Source organism: Saccostrea cucullata, unplaced genomic scaffold (assembly GCF_032062105.1).
Source record: "Saccostrea cucullata isolate Sc308-1 unplaced genomic scaffold, CSIRO_AGI_Scuc_v1 ctg277, whole genome shotgun sequence".
Taxonomy (NCBI): domain Eukaryota; kingdom Metazoa; phylum Mollusca; class Bivalvia; order Ostreida; family Ostreidae; genus Saccostrea; species Saccostrea cuccullata.
The window spans coordinates 461,482-481,120 of NW_026935934.1; the positions used below are offsets into that span (position 1 = coordinate 461,482).

General features: G+C 33.6%; 2 protein-coding genes across 2 annotated transcripts; both read left to right on the forward strand.

Annotated features, from left to right (window-relative positions):
• Positions 1-3,201: 3,201 nt before the first annotated feature.
• Positions 3,202-5,385, forward strand: LOC134244262 (neuronal acetylcholine receptor subunit alpha-9-like). Its single transcript, XM_062726522.1, has one exon. The coding sequence runs from the start codon at positions 3,202-3,204 to the stop codon at positions 4,870-4,872; it is 1,671 nt and encodes a 556-aa protein (XP_062582506.1). The 3' UTR covers positions 4,873-5,385.
• Positions 5,386-7,975: 2,590 nt separating this feature from the next.
• On the forward strand, positions 7,976-9,830 carry LOC134244282 (neuronal acetylcholine receptor subunit alpha-9-like). Its single transcript, XM_062726542.1, has one exon. The coding sequence runs from the start codon at positions 8,053-8,055 to the stop codon at positions 9,703-9,705; it is 1,653 nt and encodes a 550-aa protein (XP_062582526.1). The 5' UTR covers positions 7,976-8,052; the 3' UTR covers positions 9,706-9,830.
• The last annotated feature ends 9,809 nt before the right edge of the window (positions 9,831-19,639 follow it).

Genomic DNA, 19,639 nt, shown 5'->3' on the forward strand with positions numbered 1-19,639 from the left:
TACGTTTTTATTTGGTTAATACAGTTCTGAAAGGATGTATTAGTTTATTAAAGTTTTACTGTTATCGTAAAATAAGCAATGGGTATAAAAGAGAGTCGTAATCTATCAGTCTAAAAACTAAAGACCTCTGTCTTTTATAAGAGATCCTCAGATAGATATAAGGTTTTATAAATCTTTTTTTTTTGGGGGGGGGGATTTCCATTCCTTTCAACTTATTAATAAACAAAAAACATATAGGACACAGGCAGAATGGATCAAAATATTTTCGTTTCTGAACTCAAAAACTAAATACAAAAAAGTTCACGAGTTTTCCGACACCAAGTTATTGTAATTATTGAACAAAATATGTTCTATCTTTTTCCATAATATCTGTTTTTGTAAACCTTAAATTGCTAAAACATTTTAACCTTAAAAAACATTAAAACTTTCCTTCAAAAAGACCTAAATTACTTTATTGTTTCCTTTGAAAAACAGTATATTTTATTATTTGCTATTTATGAAAAATGGTTAAAATAAGATCTAGAACAGTACTGTTATTCTCTTCGTATGTTTACAATACATTGAGTCCAAACTCAAAAATCCCTTTTTGTGGATCTTGGTGGTAGATTCCAAACTTCTTTCAATACCACAGTATACTAATATACATACGAGGGCTGTTCAATAAATAATGTCCTCGGTGCTCGGAAAGAAACAAAAAAAAAAACAACCGCTTTTCAATGATTAAGCCTTAATGATTTCACTTAAATATTCTTTTTTAATTTAAACACATGTCCATAACATTTTTATCCAATTTCTGATTGTTTTTAGAACACAGTTTTGAGTATGGCCCTTCGTATACTGGAATATGGTAGATCCTATGATTTCTTTGACTTGTTTTTTTCTTTCTGAAAGGTGTTTTTTTTCAAGTTTGGAACATGAAACAAGTCAAAGGGTGAAAGATCTGGCGAATATTGTTGGTGTGACAAAACATTTACTTCTGTTTATCCCAAAAACTACTTTACTCTTCATGGCGTGAGGGTTTGGACGCTTACAAGAAGAAATTTAATGTAGTGGATTCCTGATTCTGTTTCATTTCTCTCACAAACCTTTCAATTTATTTGCAAAAAAATTGCTTTATAGACTTGCATAGAAATTGAACTGCCTCCCCGAAAAAGAATTTGAATAACAAGACCAATAATATTTAAGAAAATGGCATATAAAACTGTTTTTGTGTTTTTGCATTTCTTTGCCCCTTATAGACCTTGGCTGTTTTTGTCGAGTGCATCTTATTGTAAATTTGATTTTAGGGCTTAAACCAATGGATTCAAGTTTTACTGTTTGTTTGAACTTCAGACAAACGTGAATAGCTTCAATTTTTGAAACATAAGGTGATCATTGAATACTAAGCTTTTTTAATGTCAAATGTTTATTTAAAACAGTGTAAACTACCCCCAAAATGATGCCTATCAAGTTTGCTATGTGTCGTTAAGTCAGTCAACCATCATCAGTTATAATTTGTTGAATTTTGGCAAACAATGCATCGGTAGTTGTAAGTTTTTGTCGCCGAGGACGGTGCCCGTTTTTGATGCCCGTTATGTCATTTTTGTTAATTGAAATCCAATTGCTTATGTGCCTATAAAACATACATTGATTGCTGTAAATTTCACATATTTCATTGAATATTTCTTTGGGATTCTTAACGAGTTTTACAGCAGCTTTCATGAAGCGCTTAATGTCACTTTAGTTTACTGATTCTTTACCATTAATTTTAAATGCAGTGTCTCGAATAGCCCTTGTTTTCCAGCTTCTCACAATAAAACTATGGATGAAAAATGGTAAAATAAACTGTAATCAATTCATTAATTAAAAGATTCAATCATGAGAGAAAGTCAAGCTTAATGCCATATGATTTATTTATTGTATGTCATAGAGCTCAGGACATTATTTATTGAACAACCCTCGTATGTAGGGGTATATTCATTTTAACGAAATATTGAATTTGCTAACATGGTCGACCATTGAATTAGTGGCATTTCAACAATTTTTATCCAGGTATTTAATCAAATACATTAATTGTAAAATGAATTTTTATTACCTTAAGATGTCAAACGTCCAAATATATGAAGTAGAATTGTAAGAAATTACAAAAAAAAATTATTCAATAGGGTTGATATAACTTCATATATGAAATATATGTTCAACAAATCTCGGGGGGGGGGGGGTATTTCAAGGAACGATGATACAATAAAAAAGAAATGCATGTCTGTATTGGAATTTTTGGGTATAGCATACCTTGATAGTCAAAGATATCTCACTATTTTTCAAACTGTATTTAACTTTTTTTTTTATATTATTCTCTCCCTCGTTAATTGTACCGAACTCTGTCCTCGTAATAGTAATGGACTCAGTATACTGAATGGACCAGTATACAGGTATTTTATACAAAAAATAATAATTTGATTATCAAGTTTTTCTGCTTTGGAGGACAACTTAGTAATTTTTTTTGAGAAACAATATCCCGCATAAGCTGGACTTTTAATAATTTAGCAAGGATGTAGATAGCGCTAAAATTAAATATCGCTATCAATTCATTGCCACATTTGAAGTTAATGTTATCTTTAAATGCATCCCAAAATCGGTAGTAACACTTCTCACTACTCACTAAAATTTAATACCGATTTCTTTGGAAGAATTGCTAAATTTGCATTAAATTACAATACTTAGATTGTATACGGTATTCTAAATTATATACTAGTATAAACATCTCACAGCTGAACACCTATATAATTCATAAACTTATTCTTAAATATTTATAAAAGTTTGATTGCCATTACAAACGTAACTTATTTAAGTCACTAAAAATTCTAAATCATTCATTACCCTTTCAATAGCTAATAAGTTATTCAATCCATAAACATATTATAATTTTTTTCCAAAAAGTTCCACAGCTTATAAACAATAAAATTCTCGAACACATTCTATCCCATTTACAAAAGTCTGACAACGTATAACGTATACAATTCAGGGTCATCAAACTCTGTGTTCTTCAGTGAGTGCTGAATAGTTTGTATTATGCATATTAATCATATTTTTGTAGACTTTACTTGATTGACAGTCCATCAGTATTTTAAATGTCCAAGAGCTAGTTCACTAAAGACTGATTACAGTGCATATATTAAGGGTTTCTGCGCAGTGCGCCTCAAAAGTTAACCAGAGAAGATGATGACTAGATGTGTTATTCTATGTGTCTCTCTTCTGGTCTCTATCGGCCATGTTCAAAGTAAAAGTAACTGTGGAAAAAATAGTGAAGATCGAACAGGTTGTCCTGGGTGGTGGACAGGTGGGGGTGGAGGTGGAGGCAGTGATACAACAGAGGCCTCAAGTACAACAACTACGACACCAGCACCACCATCTACTACAGCGGCTACTACAACCACCATCACACAACCGCCTACAACAACAACGGAACCACCGACAACAACCACAACCCCCACCACAACGGAACCACCGACAACAACGACAACCCTCACCACCACTACACAGACAACCACCACACCGGAAACCACCACCACAGGAACAACAACAACCACAGCTCCTCCGAGAGTGTTTTCTACGGCATTAGAAATGTCAACATTTATCGAGGACACTTTCATAAAGTCCAGTAAGACTTACAACAGTTTGATTTTTCCTCGAAACAATTTCAATAAAACCATAGAAGTGGACATCAATTTTAGTTTAATAGCAATCACAGAGTTAAATGAAATAGCTGGAACGCTGGAGGTGATTGGGATACTGACTCTGACTTGGTATGATGAGTTAGTGGATGATTCTTATGATAGTGACGCCCATGGTAAATTCTCTGAAATCGCTATACCTCATAGATTTGTCTGGAAACCTCCCGTCTCTCTGTTCAATTCGGCGTCAGCCATTGTTCCCGTTGGGGATGATTCTAACTATGTTCGAATGTACAGGATCACAGATCCGACTGATCCCTACAACAATCACGGTAAAATGGAATGGAGACCTGGTGTGGTGACAAAAACTGGATGTGTAGTGGATGTGGCATATTTCCCCTTTGATAGACAGACCTGTAACATTACCTTTACACACTGGGGTTACAGTGAAAAAGAAGTTGTGTTTGTACCCACTGCATCAAGTTTGGATCTGAGAGATTATGCACCATCAGACGAATGGACCCTCTCAAATACAAAACTGATTGTTGAAACTCTGGATGGTGGTTCTTTTGTCAAAATGGAAATAACGCTGGCACGAAAGCCAACATATTATTTGGTGAATTTTTTCTTGCCCATTATCATCTTGGGTATTCTAAATGCCTTGGTTTTTGTCCTTCCTCTTGAGAGTGGAGAAAGGGTCGGTTACTCCGTCACAGCATTTTTAGCATTTGCAGTTTACTTATCCTTAATTGCAGACGGAATGCCTAGAACATCTGAGCCAATGGCAATCCTTAGTTACTTTCTTATGTCAATGGTAGTTGTTAGTGCCGTGGCTACCATCATAACTATCTTCACACTCCGCGTCTACCTGAAGGATGAGGATGATCCTGTACCTTCGTGTCTTGCCCTCTTCATCGCGTGTCTTAATTGTCGAGTCTGCAGGAGGGATGATGACGACGAGGAGGAAGAAGAGGAGATGCCATTATTAACTACAGATGAACTCGAGTTAGAAAGAATGAGACAAGGATCAGCTAGGAAATCGCGATTAGCTGTTGATGACATTGAGAGTTTTTCAATCGATGATTCCCCTGAGAATCGCTATGACGTGGACTGGAAGCTTGTGGCCAGCACTTTGGATGTGTTTTCTCTTCTAGCTATTCTAGGAGGAAGTGCGGCCATTGCAGTTGTGTTTTTGGTTCCATTGGTTGCTCAGATGTAAAACGCTATTTTTAATAAATCGTTAAGTTTCTGGTATGCTAGTTTCAACATAATACTTTATACAGGAAAATTTTCACCCCCCTCCGTTTTATTTTCGCCCCTTTTGCCTTAAACTCGGTTCAGCGAATTTAAAAATGGGCGAATTCAAAGAATACAGTATAATTTTTAAACAAAAATTTTGTGACATACAAACAAAAAAATGTGACTTGGCAAAATTTAAAACGGAACAATATTATTTGCAAGTGTGAAAGGGCGAAAATAAAGTGGAGAGAAAATAATTCTGTATGCATTATGTTTTTAAAACATCCACATTTACACTCAAATACACTATAAAGTAATCATACATTGTCATTTCTTATATATTTCATTCTTTAATCATATTTGATTTGACAAGTAGGATATATTTAATAATTATCCTATAGAGGGCTAAATTATCTGTGGTTGATGTTTCATGTGTATTTAGAGGATACTCAGTACAGGAATTGTAATTTGTTTTATAGATGCGAAGCACAAGTGAAAAGATAAAAATTTATTTATCTCATGTGCCTAAAATATGGTATCATTAAATTTTGGAGCAATGTAATGTAATGTAATGAGCGGCGATTTCTTGATTTTTTTTTAAATAGACACGGAAAATTATTTTTTAATCGGTTGTAACGAATGTGTGAAGCTTTTTTGCTTTTAGGGAGATACCACATTTATTTACCCGAACATATTATTTTTACTCATGGTTCCATACTTAATTAGAAAATCTCTATTATAGAAAGGAAGCAGCCGTATTTCATAATTGGATTTTATCTATATGATTACAATAATGACAGCCTTCCTACTCTTCTGAACTGACATACATTTAAGTGTTAAAATATCATAATAGCTGTTTAAATTTCTAAATAATAACAATGTATAATTATAATTATATATTTGAAACTGAGTCTAGTCTTCATTTATGGAAAAAACCTTTTTATTATTTTAGGATAGAAAAGCATTTGTAAAAAGTAGTTTTATCTCTGAGATAGAAAAAACAGAAAAAATCAAAAGTCACGAAGTCTAAAATCAAAATTTCATACATTTTTTATGTTTTTTTTTTATATATTGGACATTTTTTTTATACTGCATCATTTTTATGCCAAACACGCAAATTCATCCAACAATCGCCCCAACCAACCCTTTCTCACATGTGCTGAATTAGATCAAAAAGAGGCATTTATGTTTGTTAGAAAAGAACGTTTTATAAACTCAATAACTGAAAACATAACTGCAGATAACAGTTTAAGAAGGTTTTTACGAAGCGATTTTTAGGTGTAAATTTATTCACTGACTGTGTAGAAGGTGAAAGCTCATACTGTATCGTCTTTCCAGTTGTCTTTCAATATAGCAAGCACAGCTTTATAAGAATTCCTGTGTGAAATAATTTGTTTAACACTGAGAAAATGAGAGATTGCAGCAAATATATTCAGGAGAGAGAGAGAGAGAGAGAGAGAGAGAGAGAGAGAGATATTTTCAAGTTCAAGAGTGCAGTTATTTATTCTCTATATATTCATATTCTAACATTGCTTTGAACTGAATTGTCTCTCTTTGAAAACATATGGAATACAAACCAGTAGGAAAGAAATGCTCCTTTGATTAAAGGGATCGTTCAGATATTAAATCATGTGTTAAACTTGTCATCTCTGCAAATTAATTCCTGCCTGATAGAAGAGAGAACGAACATAATAATCCAATAACCACACAGGGTGACTGAAGCGACAATATCTAAACACCAACCAAAATTAATATAGTATAGAACATTTCGTTCCTTTATTCATTTACAAAACAATGAAAGTTTGAGACCTTTTTTCCGTTAGCACAAAGAGAAGAATCTTGAAATAAATTCAGATCGATTTAAAAAAAACTATTTAAACAAGATTACGGATTTTGGAGAACGGAAAACATCGGATGGATATTCTCGACATTGTTTCTAGATGAAGATTTTCAATAATGAAAATCTACCAGCTATACAACGAATCGTGACCAAAAGAAGAGTTTATGAAAGCTAAAAACATTGAAAAGAGTACAATTCAACATTTAAAGATTATGTATTTAAAGAACACTGAAAAAGATCTACTGCAGATTAGGAAAGCCTGAACAGCTCAACTACCCAGACGTATGAAAAAATAGCACATTAAGTTATCTATGAAGAAGCCATGCTAGCTCTGGTGAAGTCTTAGAGACTGATACGTTTGGTTTGGGAAAGGATGCAAACACTTTTTTCCTAGATATATCGGGATCAGATACTGTGATCTGATGAAAACGAGTTTCGATCCAGCAATAATTCAAAGAGACAACATGAGCATAAAATCAACTATCAACCAAGATTTACAATATAGAAGCACACTGTATTATGTTCATTCCTTCTAACTTTTTTTTACGAGTGGCATAATATTTTTGAAAAGTATGAACTTTTAATTCTGCTAGTTACCAAAATGACAAAATTTCTTACCATGACAAAGTTCGAAGTCACAAGTTTATGTCAACAAGACAACAATTTTAATCAGGAAATTTGAGAGTTCTGCCTTAACAAGGGAATAGTCTTGATTTAATCCGACTGAAAATACATGTATATGAAAAACAATGAAAATGATTTTCAAATGTATGCTAGCAAAGATTAAAAAACGCCAAGATGAATTTTATCAGTGATTTAAACCAAATATGGACTGACAAATGATTAGGACATTTACATTTTAATAAGATTTTTAAATTTATTTTTTATAAAATACTGATTATTATAGTGAAAATCAAGTTTATGGTATGAGATAAACAGAAATTTTTAGCTTTCTTTACTTTTTTACTTAAGATTTGTTTTTATTAATTTGAAAAGCATCTACCTTTTTAACTTTTCATACACTTTCTATGCAAATAAAATGTTTGTATTTGTTAAAAAAAGACTAATGATTAATTAGGCATACATAAAAGGGTTGATAAATAGAGACCTCATTCATAAATGCTCGTTGCAACTGAATAGTTTATAATACACCTATAAATCTTATTTATGAATATGTGTATCACGATTTTGATTGTTAGACTTACCAGTATAACAGTAGTTAAATGTTAAAGAGCCAAGGGACAAATGATACAGTAGACTGATTAGAATGCCTAAATTAATGTTTAACGTATTTTGAAACTCAAAACCCGAGTAGCAAAAATGAAGACCAGAAGCGTATTCATCTGTCTCTGTCTTCTGCTCTGTATCGACAAAGTCAATGGTAACTGTGGCAAAAATTCTGACGGCAGTAGCTGCAACAAGGGAAATGGTGGTGGAGGGTCGGATACAGATACAACCACACAAGCAGTAACCACCGTCCAACCACCTGCACCGACAACCACTGTTCAACAAGCAACAACTACCACGACACAACCACCAGCGACGACTACCACTACAACAGAACAATCTACAACCACCATTCCCACCACAACAGAGCCACCAACAACCACCACCACTACACAGACAACCACCACACCGGAAACTACCACCACAGGGACAACAACAACCACAGCTCCTCCGAGAGTGTATTCTACGGCATTAGAAATGTCAACATTCATAGAGGACACTTTCATAAAATCCACTAAGACTTACGACAACTTGATATTCCCAAGAAAAAATTTTAATAAGACCATAGAGGTAGACATTAACTTCAGCTTAATTGCAATCACGGATTTAGACGAAATAGCTGGAACGCTGGAGGTGATTGGGATACTGACTCTGACTTGGTATGATGAGTTAGTGGATGATTCTTATGATAGTGACGCCCATGGTAAATTCTCCGAAATTGCTATCCCTCATAGATTTGTCTGGAAGCCTCCCGTCTCTCTGTTCAATTCGGCGTCAGCCATTGTTCCCGTTGGGGATGATTCTAACTATGTTCGAATGTACAGGATCATAGATCCGACTGATCCCTACAATAATCACGGTAAAATGGAATGGAGACCTGGTGTGGTGACAAAAACTGGATGTGTAGTAGATGTGGCATATTTCCCCTTTGATAGACAAACTTGTAACATAACCTTCACACACTGGGGTTACAGTGACAAAGAAGTTGTATTTGTACCCACTGCATCAAGTTTGGATCTAAGAGATTATACCCCATCAGACGAATGGACACTCTCAAATACAAAACTGATTGTTGAAACTCTGGATGGTGGTTCTTTTGTCAAAATGGAAATAACGCTGGCACGAAAGCCAACATACTATTTGGTGAACTTTTTCTTGCCCATTATAATTTTGGGTATTCTAAATGCTTTGGTATTTGTCCTTCCACTTGAGAGTGGAGAAAGGGTCGGTTACTCCGTCACAGCATTTTTAGCATTTGCAGTTTACTTAACTTTAATTGCAGACGGAATGCCTAGAACATCTGAGCCAATGGCAATCCTTAGTTACTTTCTTATGTCAATGGTAGTTGTTAGTGCCGTGGCTACCATCATAACTATCTTCACACTCCGCGTCTACCTGAAGGATGAGGATGATCCTGTACCTTCGTGTCTTGCCCTCTTCATCGCGTGTCTTAATTGTCGAGTCTGCAGGAGGGATGATGACGACGAGGAGGAAGAAGAGGAGATGCCATTATTAACTACAGATGAACTCGAGTTAGAAAGAATGAGACAAGGATCAGCTAGGAAATCGCGATTAGCTGTTGATGACATTGAGAGTTTTTCAATCGATGATTCCCCTGAGAATCGCTATGACGTGGACTGGAAGCTTGTGGCCAGTACTTTGGATGTGTTTTCTCTTCTAGCTATTCTAGGAGGAAGTGTGGCCATTGCAATTGTGTTTTTGGTTCCATTGGTTGCTCAGATGTAGAATGGTATGTGTCTGTAGTATATGGTTTAATCTCATTTTAGATTCAAAGATTTAACCAAAACAAGCAAACCTATATGCATCCATAAATTCTGTCTTATGTTTACATAAAAAAAAACCTGCACGTTTTTGAATTGTTCTCTCTTTTTTATTCTTTGTGTCATGTCTCTTTTAATATATAAATGGTGCCTGTTTTGGAGGGTAACAGTTGAAATTGCCACCCCAAGGAAAACCATTGTCAACCGACGCGTCAGCGGAGGTTGACAATGGATTTCCGAGGGGTGGCAATTTCAACTGTTACCCTCCAAAACAGGCACCATTTATTTTATTATACTGAATGTCTTCTTAAATTAAGTCAGCAAAAAAAAATCGTTGATCATCTTTACTTCACGTTTAGAAAGCTTTCAAACTCCTCGCTACTTCTAAAAAGATTTACTGACCTTTTTATTGTTTGTTTGATACTCTGAGAGTCTTTTATCATATAAAGTTTTGTTATTTCTGCACTCGCAAGCATGTTTCGTCTGTCGTTTGTTGTTTTCAAGTAAGCTACATCGGACGCAAGCTTTTATTGATGTCAAGTTTATTCCAGTTCTTTCAAACGCGCAACTGACGTTTTGGGAATTCTACCGTGAACCGTACGCGCATAATATCCACGCATGTGGCATTACCGTTGTGTTACCCGTTGTCACATGCGTTGCTAAGGCTGAGGGTAATAGAACGGATTGTTAAGTGCGTCTAAACCAATCAGATTTTAGTATTTAACATGAAAGTATAATAAATAATGTTATTCATCATATTTGAATTTGTTATCAGGAGAAACATTTTTTTTAAGGATTTTTTATTTTAGAGGGGCGCATTATTTTTCACTGTGTTGATATTGATGGTTTCAAATTCATCATTTCCTGACATACATAATTATACTAATGACTAAGAAGAGATTAAAAACACACTTAAAGTCGCTTTTACTTGTATATTGAAGTAATGCATTAAACAATGAGATTATTTTCAATGTTCACATTATCATTCAACTTAACAACCATTCCTTTTCCCTTTTGAGTAAAGTTTATTCGTGTTCATTAGTTTATTATAACTTAAAATTCACCTCATCTTTTTTTTTTTAATATTTAACCATTACATAGACCACAAGTTTGGCATCTAAATAAAACACTACAAACTTTATTGAATATGACGCAGACAAGGATACCTGATGAAAACCCTTCGCATATTTTAAAAAAATAATTAATCAAAGAAAAAGGGAGAAAGTATACCTGTATTATTATAACTTTTTGTCGACAATTTCAGATAACTTTGAAAATTTAATTTAGTGTTTGTATTGCCTCAAAGGTGATTGTGCAAACGTACTATATTCTAACGCGTAAATTTGATTAAGCGGTGATGAAGCAGCATTTCTGGTTGAACACCGTAATAAAAGCCGGTGTAACGACGAAAAGTGACTCCCGTAGAATATTGACCAGGGGGTCATTTTTCTACGTAGAAAAACGACCCAGGGTCAATATTCTACGACAGGTAGGGTCATTTTTCGACCGTAGAAAACCCTTCCAGACCGGTAATTCTACGACACCACACACGTTGAAAAATGACCCCATAGAAAGTTGACCCCCTATTTTTTTATATAATAAAACCTTGTACATGTATCTGTGTCTTTTGATATTTTTTTCATACTTTCAAATGTAAGGAGAGGGAATATACTTTACTCCATCTCAACATATCTTACATGTAATGGTAGCATCATAATCAATGTATCTGGCATGGATTTTTTTTTTGGTTTGCAGCACCCCAATGAGTAAATACATGTATTAATTTATTGAGGAGTATAAATGTATGAATATATTTTTGGGTGTTTTTTTTCTCACTCAAAGAAGTTCCGAAAATGGCATGATATGGACTTTTGATCTTGGATACTGTTCGTTATCTCCATATGTTTTGAACATCTTTCTGATAAACATAAAATTGTAGGGAACTCCCCCAAATTAACACTTTTAGCCATTTGAATTCATTTTAAAATTTTTTTTTACAAATCAGAAAAACCTTGCACAGAAGCAAGAAATTAAAGCAATCTGTATGCATTCTGCTTTAAAATACATACTTTTTCAAAACTATATACGGGTTATACCATGATACATATCGAGAATGTTCTAAAGATGAAACTCTTAAAAAAAAACCTCCAAAACGGGCAAAAATTTATATCTGAGTGAATAATAGTTCAGCCTTCACAGATATCTATAAATTCATCAAAATAACTAATTATTTCAACACTTTTTAGCCCACAGACACTTGACAAATGGTTGCTGTAATCTCCCCCTTTCTTCTGAGATTTTCTTAGATACTAACTTTGCAAATATACATGAACTCTTAGTCTATCATGCCATAATTTCGATATATCGATACACCAACATACAACCATTCAACTCTTTGATGAAATTTTGAAAGTCCCATTAAATAATTTATGATATGAATAAAAAAAACTTTCAGTGACAGGAGTTTCGGTACCATCGAACCAGAATTGTGCAACAAACTACCTTTGTAGTTTGCTTCATATGAATACAAAAATAGGTCTGTAATAACGGGGCGCAATTGGTACCCATGGGAATTCCAAAATATTGTTGGAAGACCTGGTCTCCAAAAACAAAATAGACATTGTCAGAAACTCAAGCATCTTTTAATGTCAACTTCAAAGTACTTGTGTGTACATTCAGAATGTTTTTTTACAAATAATTTTGCAAATGACCAATGACAAGGTAAGTAAATTTACGAGTTTCATTTTTTTGAAAAAAGCAGCTGTCAATAATATAAAAAATACTGGACTTTAGTTTATCGTGGGGAATAGTTGTGTATGAAGTTGAAAAATCGTAAGTTTTAAGTTGTTGATTTCGTGAAATCATGTGATTTCATATTGTCCAAAAGTTCCTTGGAATTTTTAAGTATCCACATCTGATTTACACCACTTCTTGAATATATTGTTGCACAGCACTCTTGAATACTCTCCTTCACTACTGTTAATATCTTAGTGAGAGTACAAAGAAAAAGGCTTAGTTGAACATTTACTGGAACCCGCTATGTATCTTTGTTTCTTATGAAGTTTTGGAATCTAATAATTATATATTACGTTAGTTCAAATTCATTTTGGTTCTTTTTGGATCTTAAAAATATTTAAAACTGACCTATGGTTTTGAAGAATTTCTTCATTAGAAAGAGAACTATGAATAGAGGTTGGATTACCACTTGTAGAATTAAATCCAATTTCTTCTAAAATGCAATTTATATGATAAGCCTTACAAAAGAAGACAATAAAATGACAACTGTGGAATCTTACTTTATAAAATGTGATAAACAATTCTATGAATTAGCGTATCTTTACTAGAATAGCCTTAGAATATTTTAATATATGCATTGTTTTCCTTTAATGGGGATTAAGCAGTTTGTATTACAGTGTATTAATACAAGACACATGTATAGTATAACTTTGATTTCGTTATTTAAGCTTTAAAGCTTTCAGAAATGACCACTTCATATCATAAGGCTGTTTAAGGGGGGAGCTATGTCCGAAAAGTCTTTGTGTGAAATTTTCAAAACTTTGACATTTTTTTCCTGACCACTTGCTCTTAATTTCTAGGTATTCAAAACAATACCTTTATGCTTATATTTACACAGGAGCACGTGCAAAAACAGTGTGAAATGCTAAAAATAGACTATTTTCAGACATTATTGCTCTACTCCAAATATGCGCTAAAAAGAACCAAAAATGTCAAATCACATTCGAAATCAACATGTATTTGATTTATATGACTTGTATCTTTAAAAAGAAGGCAAATTCATTGAAATTTATCTCGCATGAAAAATTATAAAGTAGCACAATGTAAGTATCACCCCGTTTTTCTTGTCATATTTTTTACAATTCCGACATGCATAACAGGTAATATCTTAAAAAGTCTTTGTGTGAAAATGTCGTAATTCATATTTTTTGAAAGAAACGATTCATATCTTTATTTTAACAAAGCAAAAAGTATACCTTTATGATAAAATAAACGAGAAATATGACGTTTTCTTTTATTTTCGTACTCTTGTGTCATAAATATTGACCTTTCTGCACTAAAATAAAAGGTAAGTAAGCACTGAAAAACATCTGAATATAAAACTATTTTGCGAAAAACGAGTATTTTGCTTTGATTAGAAACAATTTAAACAGATTAATTCTTTTCTTCCTCATTCTAATGATTATGCCCACCCCCTCCTCATTTCCCCGTCAACAACCAACACCTATTAAAACCTAGGAATGACTTTATACAATAAAATCTATATGTACTACAAATCAATAAGCAAATATTGGTACAAGCACATTTCTTAATTTTTTTCTTAGTTTTATCCAGAAAATAAATTAATGGTAAACATAAAATTCAGCATATTTCCCTGATTTAAGCCGCTTTCTTTGCTGAATTTTATCTTAAATCTTTTTGCACTTATATATCAGCATATCATCGAGGTATTTCTTCACAGCTGAAATTGCTATGAATTATCTACCAAAGGAAGAAAATTCTAATATTAACAAACTCCATAAATCAAATAAAACTTTTATTAATGATGAATAAATTTTCTTTTTGTAAATTGTGTACGTTATTGATTAATAACAATGGTACAGTTGCAAAAGTCAACGGGGAAAAAACAAACGTCGCTATTGTGACGTCACATAACGCTGCTTTGACGTAGAACGACATAGGTCCCCCCTTAATATTACCTGTATACATTTGTCTAACAAGAATATTCCTACCAAAACCAATGTTTTTGCCTCAAAAAATCAAAAGGGTTCATTATTCTACGGGGTCATTTTTCGACAATGCACACGGAGAAAAATGACCCTAAGGCCATAATTTCTACAAATATGTAGGTCATTTTTCTACGTAGAATATTGACCAGGGGGTCAAATTTCTACGTAGAAAAATGACCCCCGGTCAATATTCTACAGGGGTCACTTTTCGTCGTTACACCGGCTATTGCTCTACAAGCAATGAGCCCGGCTAAAAACCAATGTGCAACAATGGTATGACAAAAATACGACCCAATGATAGAAAACATTTTCTTGCAAGGTAGTTATAGTGTCCACAGAATTTATTTAATGCCTATTTTAAACCGCCAGATAAAAAAATTATGCCTACGTGCAATATAATTATGTTGATATGCAAGTTATCAATCTTTTTAAATCAGAATTCGCCCTTGTGGCGCAGTGGTTAGAGTGTCTTCTCCTTTCGTCGCGGGTTCGAATCCCAATGTGGGACATAGAGACTTGTCCTCGAATAAGACTGTGTGAACCGAAGTCACGTGTCGCAGTAGGTGCTAGATGAAATGAAGGATATGGAGATAACGAAATGTATTCAATATCAAAGTCCATAAAACAAAACAAAATTTGGAGTAAAGCAAACATGGACCTCCAAAACATCAGAGATAGGATCAGGTGCCATGCAGGACTGAGCATCCCCTGCCGACCGGTCATACAGGCCGTTTGCTCCTTGTCATGATTGAGAAATTACGGTAAAATGCGTCGTCAATTCCGTGTATAAATAATGGACTAACAATTAGTATGAAAAACGTCAGTCAGCATTTGACTCAATGATAAATTGTATTTGCTGACAATGTCATTATATCGACCATAGATCTTACAAAATGACTTTAAACGAGACTGCTGATATTCTTGTTCCATCAACTTATTTGTCGATTATTTACCTCGTTTAGGAAATTGTTCATTCGTAGACCATGCTCTTGCGTATCGAATCAAATGAAAATAATCCCTTAGTGCTCAATCCTAAGTGCTGATAATAGGACAAAATTTCAACGACAAGTAGTGAAGAATTCTCGAGGGGAACGTTAAATGACATACAATCAATCAATCAATCTTTTTAGAAATTGTCGGAAAATTTACTGAATAAAGCCCGAAAATGGCATCATACATGCTAGATGCAACACATGATAATACCTGGTAATGTTGACATGCAACTTATTTATGTCAACATGCGAAATCATTATGAAGATATTCAACTTATTTAAGTTGTATAAAATTTCTTTTTTAAAAACGTTACTGAAATCATCTCGTATGTTGTCATGAATGATTTGCATGCCTACTTAATTGTCTTTCATATTGACATTAATCAACACATGTCAATATGATTATGTTGCATCTTTGAAAACAAAATCATACTGTTGTAAGTAAGTTATTTTGCACGCGTTAAAATTGGACTCTAAATGGACGGGTAACTTGCAAGTCACCATAATTATTTTGCATGTTAAAGTATATTTTATTACATAATATGCATACTTTTCTCTCATGTTGTTTTTACTGTATCTTGCATGTGGGGGTTGGGGTTGGGGTTGGTTAACCAGCATAAAAATAATATCGATTGTCATACTTTTCTCTCATGTCATCTTATTGTATCTTGCTTGGGAGGGGGGGGGGGGTTGAGGGTTGGTTAACCAGCATAAAAATAATATCGATTGTCATACTCTTCATTTGTTCCTTTATTATCGTCCATAATCAGTAAATTATCAAATGTATGCGATAATGATATATTCAAAAATCTACATAAGTGCCTCAAGGCCATTGAATGAACTATACAAAAAGTGCCAAATATGTTAATTTATTAAAAACTGTCCTCTGAACTCCCTAATCGTGTAGCGGGATCTCTGTTTTATGATAGTTCATTTTTTTTAAAAATCTTATTTAAAAATCTTAACAGTTGTTATGTAAATCACTTAAGATATTAACATATCCCTATAGCGTATTATAAAAAAGTAAAATTTAAGCCCCCCCCCCCCCCCTTCCCATCTATCCAACAACCAGTTCACTTTGAGAAGGGGGTTATATTCAGTGACGAACCAAATGGTTAATTCAGGCACAGGGATTAAACAAGCTTAGATTAACATCTCTTAGTGCAAGACAATACGTATACTGCATTTAACAAAGGCGTACAGCACCGTGTTTAAATCTTAGTGTTAGCATTCATTATCGGAAAAACCGTCCTTCAAATCTTACAAAGCAAGATTTAATTAATTACAAAAAATACTTATCTGTTTATCTTTAACACTATGAAGGTATGAGTTTAATTAGACCTTTGTAGATTTGACAAATTGTACTGGCGACTAGAAAATTCTCCAATCCCTGTCAAATTATTTTAGTATTTCATACCTAATTTATTTGAGAAACAGATAATCGCAACTCTACAGAGTGCAGAGCATTTATTTCAAACAGATTTTGCAAGATTTTCAATCTTTACAAAGAAGGACAAATGAAAAAATGACTGTTAAAACAGAGAAATATTCTGGGTAAAGCTTTCGATCACTACATGCTTTGATTAATTACTGTATTTACCAACACAATCACATTTTGTTGTTCAAATGTTTTGTGGAAGACGGTATTGTATAGTTGAAGTTTTTTAAAGTCTTCGGACTATGCACTTCCTCTCTTTTGTGATTGGTAGAAAATGCATTGAGAAAATTTTCAATTATTTCATTGGTTGAAATGCTGTTGAGAAATCTGATGATCTAATTTTCGTACGACTGAACAATTTTGCAAGATTTTCAATCTTTAAAAAAAATGACAAAACGAACGCGATTAATTACTGCTGATTTTGTTGTTCGTTTTGTCATTTTTTTTAAAGATTGAAAATCTTGCAAAATCATCAGAAAATTAGATCATCAGAAAGTTATCTCCCTTGCCTTGAACAGCATTTCAACCAATGAAATAATTGAAAATTTTCTCATCATGCATTTTCTACCAATCACAAAAGAGAGGAAGTGCATAGTCCGAAGACTGTAAAAAACTTCAACTATACAATACCGTCTTCCAAGGAAGACGGTAATCAGCAGTAATTAATTCCTAATAACATGATTTTTTGTATAGCAAAAAATAAAAAGATCTCTTTAACTTCATTATAAATAAAATTTGATTTTTATTGCTTGCAGGCTTTACAATTTGTTATTATTCTTTTCCCCTTTCTTGTTTGAAGAAGGAAATGGAATCAGCCGAGGTTTGCCGAAAGCTCTCGGAGTCAAAGTTTACGGAGATGACCGAGCGACAACCGTGATAGGGCTAATGCCAGTAAAAAGCTAATGTAGAAATACAAAATCAAGAAATTCAAAAGAATTATACGGCCTGATAAGTGTAAATCAGTTTACAGTTTAAGATTGTTGCTAAAGACGGGAAGCTTTTTGAAAAAGCTCTATACTTGTTTACATGTAGTTGTAGACATCAGTCTATTCTAATTCAAGTTTCCGTCTCTACAGTTGACCTTGTTCAAGTTATCGTTTCTATCCCAATGACCTTGACCAAGTTTCTGATTCTATAACGATGACTTTGTCAAGTTTCAGGGGCGTAGTATCAGGGGGGGGGGCCTGGCCCCCCCACTTTTTTTCCCAACCTTACTTACACTATAGGAAATGTTAATTGAAAGCCTGTTTGCCCCCCCCCCCCACTTTTAGAAATGTACCGAAAATGTAGTATAAGAATTGGTACTAAAAGTAGTTGACACTGAAAAAAGTTTACCTACCCCCCCGAAAAGTAGGATTTTCGACTTCGGGCAACTTTTACCTTTTTTTTTTTTTTTTTTTTTTTTGCTTGTCAACTTTTTCAGGTAAGTAAAAAAATTTTTTTCTCTGCCTGCCCCCCCCCCACTTTCAAAAACGATGCTACGCCACTGAGTTTGTATGGTGATATAGATATTTGAGTTTTAATTTGTGGGAATATAGCTCACTTACACTGTAATACAAATAGCTTGTTCATTGTTACTGATCGAACAATATTGCGCAAATGGGGTTATAGAATAAGTTGAAGGTATATCATTCAAAGTTTTTAGACAAAAAAGAGGAACTTATATAATCTCGTTGCAGAATCATCCTTAAATACTTTTTAAATAGTTTTTAAATTCGATATTATATAAAGATACTCACATACCCATTTATAATGCTTGTTTATTCTCAAAACTGCTTACATGCAGATTGTTTATTTGACAAAAAGTTTTTAATAGGGACAAATATATACAAGAGACTTCGTTCTGCCGATATCATCAAAAGCATCATATGCTGAAGATTGCAAATGTACTAATTGTCAAAATCTAAAATGATTTTTATACATGTATGATTCTGTTTCCCAATTGGATATAGACTTTGTTCAATAAAATATGTTAAACTAAACAAAACAAAATAAAACCCAAATAAAAAGCCCTGAGACTTATGTAAGATGACGTGTTCTTGAATAATATACTAGTATTTATTTCTCCTGAACTAGTTTTTGAAGAGTGCTGCTCCCATAAATAAATTTACAGAAATTAAAGGTACTTCACTGGATATTTTTGCACGATACCAGAGCACAGTGTGTCTTACTACCCGCTAAATTGAATATAACTTTAATATTCATAAATACCAAAATACTCATACTGAATACACTGGAAACGATAAACACTTACATGAAAATATGGAGATAACGAACAGTATTCAAGATCAAAAGTCCATTAAACAATTAATACAAAAAAGGAGCAGAACAAACACGGACCTCCAAAACATCAGAGTTTGGATCAGGTGCCATGGAGGAGTGAGCATCCCCTGCCCAGCGGTCAAACACACCGTGTGCTCCTCCTTGTCATGATCGTGAAATAACGGAAAAATCCGTCGTAAATCATTACATGTAACCAATGGACAAACAATTAGTATGAAAAACGTCACTCAGTCAGCATTTGACTCAATGTTAAAATTGCATTTGCTGACAAAATCATTGTATAGTAGCAATGGAAAAGCAAAGGGCAATAACTCTAAAATTTGCTAAAATTATGCTGTCAAAAATGGTGTGAAAAATAAACAATGGGGTGTGTTACAGACTGATACAGTAAGACAATGACATGTACAGTCATGCATGTTTTTTGGTAACCTTGTTGAAGTA